The sequence below is a fragment of the Mesitornis unicolor genome, unplaced genomic scaffold (genome assembly GCF_000695765.1).
Source record: "Mesitornis unicolor isolate BGI_N332 unplaced genomic scaffold, ASM69576v1 scaffold44055, whole genome shotgun sequence".
In the NCBI taxonomy this organism is placed as follows: Eukaryota; Metazoa; Chordata; class Aves; order Mesitornithiformes; family Mesitornithidae; genus Mesitornis; species Mesitornis unicolor.
Genome location: NW_010187004.1, coordinates 26,303 through 34,154, shown reverse-complemented (window position 1 = coordinate 34,154; position 7,852 = coordinate 26,303). Strand labels below are relative to the sequence as shown.

Sequence of the window (7,852 nt, the reverse complement as noted above, 5' to 3'; positions counted from 1 at the left end):
GTGCAGGAGTGGGAAGGCGGTCGTCACAAGCAGCAGCGTTGCCTCTCTGCCCAATTCCCTCATTGCCTTTTCAGATGAGACCTTTTTCTTTCTCCATGGCCTCTTGTAAGGAAAATAACCTTCAGCTAAAAGATGATTTGCAGTGGTGTGCTGGTAATTGCTGGTGTATTCATCTTGAAGAAGAAGCAATCAGACTATGATGCTTTTTATGCTGATGGGGAGCTGTGCTAGGAGGTTGATGCCTTTTTGTCAGCAGAGATGTAGTTTTGAAGAAGTTACAATGCTGTTTACAGATCGGGAGAGAAGCAGCATCTCACCAGTGCTGGTGTAGAGCAGGAGTGGGACAGCGGGCTCCTGTCCTCATCCTGGTTTCTTCAGTTTCCTGAACTAGGGGGGCTGTGGCATCTCTGGAGAGTGCGGGTTTTGTATGTCTGAACAAAAAGGACGAGGGGATCTGGTGAGTTTCTCTCAGTGTCTGTGCAGGAGGGGACACTTTGGGACAGCAGCCCTGGAAGTGGTGATGGTGTGGATGGAGCCTGTGCCGTGGCTGCTCCCCTGCGCCAGGGCAGCTGCAGGCGTTGGGCAAAGCACGAACAGCACCAGGAGCTGGAGCCACCGCGCGGTCCCTGCACTTGGGGGTGATGGAGGAGAAGGAACCTTGTAATGTGTTCATCGGCCCTTGCACAAAGAGGAGCGCTCAGCTCGCCTGCACTGGTTTTAATTTTACATTTTGTGGGGTGTTTTTTACTCTGCTTTTTCCTGGAGAAGCAGCGGTTCTTTGATGTATTCTTATGCCATATCAAAGCGACTTTAATAAAAGAGTTAAATTAGATGTCTCGATTCATAGAACAGCACTGTCTCTGTATACACGCTGTCCTTTCCCAGTCACAGCTTCTTCCTGGACTCCGAAGGGGCAAGATCTGCCTGTGATCCCATTGCTTTAACCAGTTTGGAGGGTTATTTTCTGACTTCCATTTATACATAATCTTAAGAAACACTCTCCACTCCATTGAGGTATCTCTCCAGTGTTTCCTGTAGATGCGTGCAATAAATGTTTAATAAAGAGGGATATTCACTCTCTCATACGCAGTATCACCGATCTGTTAATGGTTCCAAAGTGCTCTCTGCTCTGTTCTACCCCAGCCAAGGAGTAAGAACAACTGCACCCCGTTAACGTGTCTGACATGAGACTTTTTAAGGCAGAGGATGTGCAGTGCATCCTCTGAATGATGGACAGAATTGTGACAGCCCTAAAGCCTGTAAATGCCAGAAACATCAGTGGTAACTCATCAGTCGAATGCTCCAGGTGTTGTTTTTCTAAATCTTGTATCTTCCTTTATTTCGGTCACTCCGTGCGTACGCTGTCGCTGAGCTTTGTGCCGTCAGCGTTGTGCATCTCCAATTCGATCAAAAACCAGCCCTGACCTCGGCCCTAATGCTTAAATGCGGCTTTGAGATGGTAATGGCGGGGTAGTTCTTAATGCGGGGAAACAGCCCAATGGCATAACAGCAGTTGGATTCCGGGGTGAAATCTGCATGGATTTTTAGGAAGAAAAAAAGCCTTTGCTGCTCTGAAATTCTGCTGCTAATCTGATTTCTCCGTGATTGCCTCCCATTGCATCAGTCAGCGCTATTTGGTGCAGTGCTGCTTATGGGTTTTGAAAGCGCTGTAGATAAATGCGGCGTGGGAATAATCACCCGGCTTCATTTTCCTCTCGTTCTCTGGTAACACATCACTGCCATTGACAGCTCTGCAGAGCGGCGGAGTCGAGTCCTCCTGCGTGCACGGCGCCCGTGCATGGCACCGTCCTGACGGGATCACGCGGCTCCGCTTTCCGTCTTCTGCCTGAGGCTGAGATGTTGTTTGCAGTCGTGAATACAAGTCGGAGGACGAGTCCTGGAAGAGTTTTAATGCGTCTGCCTGGTCCCGAGTTCCCGTACGGTTCATGCAGCGAGGGAAGAGTCTCAAAACACAGCCTTTAGAGTACTGAGCAATTAATTTGGGCAAGCACGGAGCTGTGTGCATACAGTAATTAACAAGGAAAGCACCTTAGGCCAGCATAACAAGGTGGTGTGGGTGTCCTTCATTTTGAGATTGTTCCTCGTAATTGCAGCAATTTAGCTGGCTTGATCGATGTAACACCCCCGTGTAGTCGTGGAAGCGTGCCATCAGGCAGGTCTTCTTAAAAATAGCTTAAATGCTGTGGACTCTGCCCAAAAAAGTACCTGCCCTGGGGCACCTTATTTAAGTCAGAGTTCGTCGTCCTGTGTAAGCTGTCAGCAGTAATCCTTTTACAGGGCTGACTGAATCCTGCAGCTCTGACATGTAGACCGTTCTCTTCCTTATATAGGGCTGGGTAAGTGCTGGGCAGTAATGAGATTGGAATAAAAGGCTTTGGTAACGAAGATGAGCTGGCAGTCCCGGCCGAATCTGAACTTATCCCTGAATGTCCATGGACTTCAGGCACTAGGGGCTGGGTCCTGCTTGCTGAAGTTGAACCCGGTGCCTCTGGTTTGGGGCTGGTGAACAGTGTTTGGTCACTTGGGCTGCAGAGGCACCCAGATGGAAACCCCTGCCCTCCTTAGGTTTGCCTTTAATGAGCTTTAACTGCATGGAGAGGGGGAAATCACCTAGCAGTTATGTGCATCAAAACATTTATAGTGTAATTCATTGCCATGGTTCTTATTCCAGAGCAGCTGGGTTTGTTTTTGTGTCACTGGAAGAAGTTTAAGCTGTATTAGTAGAAGCCATTGTTTTCTGCAATAAGAGAATCTGTGTGGATTCTGAATTAATGCCATTTTATCAGGTTTGATCAACAGACAGATACTAGTCCTGGAAGGTCTCAACCTAAATGAGTGATGTGGGTAAGATGTGGCAGGGATCAAGAGAAAAGCAAAGGCAGCATTTGAAATAATTTTATTGACTTTCATGTTTACTGTCTCAGAAAAGATAGGGATGAAATTTGGAAAAGAAAAGGGGTCTGGAAGAGAGGAGCCTGGGGGTTGGTTGCGAGGGCTGCTGGCAGCAGCGGGAATGGGGACTGAGGGACAGTCGTGCTGTCCTGCACCGCGGCACCTTTCACAGCTACAGCTGATTCTTGGTCTCTGTTTTCCTCAAGACGCCGAGGTTGGAGGTGGGTGCAGGTGGGGAAAGGAGGCGGCGAGTGGGTGCTTTGGTTTGTACCTGGGCGCACCTGAGCGGTTTCTCACAAAGCGGTACATGGGTGAACACGAAACAACTTGGGAAGGTTTTTGGGTAGTGACTCACTGCAACTTACCCAAAGTGACCTGATTTAGTTAAATGAGGCTAAATATAACCCATGTGAAAAGTACTGCCATGTGGGAGGGGACAGCAGCAGTTGGCTCTCAGCCCCTCTGTTCTGCAGGGAACATCTTTCACGACTGGTGACTAAGAGTTTTTACTCTGTCTGGCTTTGGAAAGAACATCTCTGCTCCATTACCCCTTCTAGGGAGACAAGAACATGCCCTGTTGCTAATCCGCTGCCTCTGCTCTGCCTCTCTGAATTGCAGCTTCCTGCTATGGACAGTGCCATCACGCTGTGGCAGTTCCTCCTCCAGCTCCTCCAGGAGCCGCAGAACAAGCACATCATCTGCTGGACCTCCAGCGACGGCGAGTTCAAGCTGCTGCAGGCGGAGGAGGTGGCCAGGCTCTGGGGGATCCGCAAGAACAAGCCCAGTATGAACTACGATAAACTCAGCCGTGCGCTCAGATACTATTACGTGAAGGTAACAAAGCCCGCAAATCCACCTCCCATCCTTATCCATCTTAGCAGCCTCTGCCTAATGAGCTTTGTTTCCTTTTTCATTCTCTTCAAGGGGATAGGTGTCACGTCTGTCTCCCAGACTTAAGGTGTACTAGTTTAGGTTTAGAGGGGTTTTTTTCCCTGCTGTTTATCGTTGTGCTGCGTTTCCTCCCCAGTGGTTGTTTTATACGGTTCTAGATAGCTTTGTGCAAAGTGTTACCTTCTTTCATTTATGTCTTCCCTGATACAAATCTCTCTTTCAATACCAAACCCCTTTCCAAAAATAAGTGCCCATGCAAGGGTTAAAATCCCCAACACCCCAGTTCAAGCAATGACTACGGAGATTGAGATGGTGAACATTGCACTGCCTGCAGAGCTTCCTGCAGTTGTCTCTACGAAGGGGCTAGTAAAATTTTCGGTGAAGCAGCCCCAAGTATTTTTCTTTTTCTTCCTGGGTTCAGAATTGTCCCTCTGTGGTCAGTGAGTTTAGTCCGGCAGAGTAAGGTGCTTCTCTCTTTGGTTAATGTCTGGTAATAACTCACGAGAGCCTTTCCTTAGGTAGCGTCCAGAAGCTGGACAAGAGCCGTACCTTGGTTCCAGAAACCATTTCTCTCACAACTGTCGGGTGTGGGTGTGCGAGATCAAACACCAGACATGGTTTGTGAGGAAGCTGTCGGTCTGCAGGAGGTGCAGGATTGCCTGGAGTTTATTACTGGGTAGCACAGATCCGACTTTGTTCTGAGAGGTCTCAGTAACAACACTTGTACGATAAATAGGAACCTTCTGGGGTCCAAATTGTGTGTGGCATTTCCCTTAGCAAAACCAGTTCGACACACGCTGTTCTGTGGTATTGAAATAGCTGATTAGCCTACCTTCTGCTGACTCGTTCAGCTGCTTATTTTCTTTATTATCATCTTATTAAGAATAAAGGTGGTTTGGGTTGAAGTGTTATCTCTCAAATCTGCAAACCTGTGAGCTTGAATTCTGCAGGTTCTCCTGTTAGACTGCACTTACTGTACCCAGGTCTGGGACCTGTGGGGAGGGCAATGGGTGGTTTCTTAGCTGATCTTTTAAAATACGTTGAACAGAATTGCTCGACAGTTTTAAGGCTGTTGTCAGGATATTTAATGCCAGGTTAATTCCACCTGTTTTAGTGTTTGTCCGCGAGCTCTGGAAATGACACTCTGGGAGCAGAACTGAATAGCAAGAACGTGGTGCGTTTTTAAAAAAAGTAACATTTTTTGATGAAAGATTACAGACCATCTAATTCCTGAGGCTATTTTGGGTAGTGTTTGTAGGAGAAAATTAATCTGAAGAAGGTCTAAGTATACATATCTTCTTACCCACAGAATATCATTAAAAAAGTGAACGGTAAGAAGTTTGTGTACAAGTTTGTTTCTTATCCGGAGATTTTAAATATGGATCCGCTGGTCGTGGGCCGTATAGAAGGAGACCCTGAAATGACTGGTTTTGTGGAAGTTAGCAGTGCCCCAAAGGATGTGGAAAACTGTGGGAAGGAGAAGGCTCAGTCATGCGCCAAATCCTCCAGCCGCAACGACTACATCCACTCAGGCTTGTACTCGTCCTTTACGCTGAACTCGCTGAACTCTTCCAGTGTGAAACTCTTCAGGTCCATCAAGATTGAGAACCCGGCTGAGAAACTGGCAGAGAAGAAACCTGCTCAGGATCCGACCCCCTCTGTCATCAAGTTTGTCACCATGCCCTCCAAAAAGCCGTCCTCGGTCCCCCTGGTGTCCACCACCCCCGCGGTCTCCGCCACTTCCACCGCTGCCGTTTCGAGCGCGCCCTCTCTTCCCATGGGGTCGGAGGAAGCTCTCCAGACCTTGGAGACGCTGGTCCTGCCCAAGTTGACGGTCCCGGAAGCTCCAGCACCTCTGCCCAACTTGACCACCAGCTTCCCCCCACCCCCGCCGGTGTCCTCGGTGTCTCCCGCCCTGCAAGTTCCTTCCTCGCCCCCATCGCCACCCCTGAGCTCCAATCCTGACCTGGACATTGACACGGACATCGAGTCTGTGGCTTCGCAGCAGCTGGAGCAGGCCCAGAGCCTGCAGCGCCAGTCCCCGGAGCCCAAAGAGCAGGATTCGTCCGTGCTGGAGAAGGAGTTTGCCAATCACCTCTCCAGGTCCAAAAAACCCAAAGGGCTGGAGTTGGCTCCTACTCTGGTCATCACGGGCAGCGACCCGAGTCCGCTGGGGATTCTGAGTCCTTCCCTCCCAACTGCTTCTCTTACTCCAGCACTTTTCTCTCAGGTAACCTAATTCCCCTCCTGGGTTTTTTTAGTAACAATAGTGGTTATGGTGTATTTTAAACCAGTAAGGGAAAGCAAGTGGGAAATACATAGACAGTGGATTGTATTTGGAGTTCTGAAACTCAGGGTGTCACTCCCATTTTGTTATAAACCAGAAATTTTATTCATAATCCTTACGAGCTTCCACCCCCAAAGTGTGCCCAAGTGGTATGAAAGCTGTACGTGCCTGTGCAGCGTGAGCATGTGGAGGCAAACCCCAAACCAGCACCAGCAGGATCCTTTGTAAATCCTGCCAGGGTGATACTGAGTTATTTCAAAACCCCTAAACCCTGCCCTCGGGCCGAGTCTGAAAATGTTTTATAAATAGAGCACCACGGAGGTGCTGTTTAGCAGCTTTCTTTTACTTGATTCAGTAACTTAAGACCAGGGCGTTGTGACTTCACAGCAGTAGGAACGGCTGCTGAATTTGGTTGCTGTCGTTGTGTGGGAAGGGAAAGCTTTTATCCCTCATGGAAAATTTGGAAGAGAACTGAATCCAACGAGGCCATTAAGTTGTTGTGTAGATATTTAATCTCTTCCCTGTAATAAATTGGAATTAGAGTGGAAACTACAGGGAAACTGCAGATTGGAATCTGAAATGGCTGAAGGCAGGAAAAACTCCAGTGGAGCTGCTCTTTTGGCAAATGTGGAAGTGTTTGGCCGGTGAACCCAGACCATCCCCAGTTTTCAGAAGCTGGATGTAACTTTTGTTGTGCCTTGCACTGTCAGGGTTGCCCAGACCGTGCCTGTGCTCTTTTTAAACCGCTGCACTGGGTTTTCCAAGCCCCTTTCTGGTGCTGTGTTGCAGGAGGAGCAGATTTGCTGAGGTTACAGCGGATTTGGCAGCTGCTGGGGAGAGAGGGCCCAGGGCTCAGCACGGGGGGGCAGAGCCAGGGCCTGCTGCTGCTGGGGTGCAGGGAGGAGGCGCTGGGAGGGGATGGGAGTTGCTCACATCTGGACCCAGCTCTGCAGCTGCAGGAGCCCAGACGACTGCTCCGTTTCCCTGCGCGCTCCCCCAGCTCTGACTCCTTCTGTGTCTTGCAGACCCCCATCTTGCTGACCCCCAGCCCCCTGCTCTCCAGTATTCACTTCTGGAGTACGCTCAGCCCGGTTGCTCCTCTCAGTCCTGCAAGGTTGCAAGGTGCTAACACGCTCTTTCAGGTAAGTTTTGGCAAGTCTGCCCAATTTCCATGCTTTTCGGTACCTTCCTTTGCAGACTGTAGGGCTCAGTTAGCCCAAATACCTGATGTAGAAACAAAAGAGTGAGCTTTCTGTTTTCTGTCCCCTGTGTTAGCTTTTGAGAGGGTTTTAGTGTTTGCCCAGTTTTATTTAGATATATTGTAAATGTAGGTGTTTCAGAAATGTTTTCAATTAATAGCAGGCTGGGCTGTAGTTAGAGTTAAATGTATTTTCTTTAGGTCTGTCCTTCCTGCAAAGCGTGCCTCCCTGAAACCTTACTGGTTGAGATTTTCCTGGAAATGGCGTTTTGTTGCTCTATTGGTGGTTCTGCCTGTTTGTGAACAGTCTCCTGTTGAAAGACATTAGTGAAATCTCCCCAGTAGTAAGGGGAGATACCGTGTGTGATCCCCGTGGCAATATGTACCTTAGTGCCTTGCCTGAGTCTGCTTAGGTAAAGGGTAGGATTTAACTGGTTGTCTTTTGGGTTTCCATCTGTCATCTCCATGGCGATGAAGGAAGTAGCTTATATGAAATGATATGTTATAAACAAGTAGGTCTGAAAACGCAGGGGACATTTTTCTCTATAAATAGCTGGTAATGA

At 48.7% G+C, this 7,852-nt stretch overlaps 1 protein-coding gene across 3 annotated transcripts in view; it reads left to right on the top strand.

The window, feature by feature from the left end:
- The first annotated feature begins 3,528 nt into the window (after positions 1-3,528).
- ELK4 (ELK4, ETS-domain protein (SRF accessory protein 1)) overlaps positions 3,529-7,852 on the top strand; it is a 4,795-nt gene continuing 471 nt past the window's right edge. The window contains exons 1-4 of one of the 3 annotated variants that reach the window (XM_010185300.1): positions 3,538-3,747; positions 5,114-5,517; positions 5,680-6,034; positions 7,117-7,233. In XM_010185300.1, coding sequence (XP_010183602.1) covers positions 3,541-3,747; positions 5,114-5,517; positions 5,680-6,034; positions 7,117-7,233 — 1,083 coding nt within the window. In that variant the 5' untranslated portion in view covers positions 3,538-3,540. Of the gene's footprint in view, positions 3,748-5,113; positions 6,035-7,116; positions 7,234-7,852 lie in introns of all 3 variants that reach the window. The other 2 variants (XM_010185299.1, XM_010185301.1) reach the window with 2 other exon arrangements.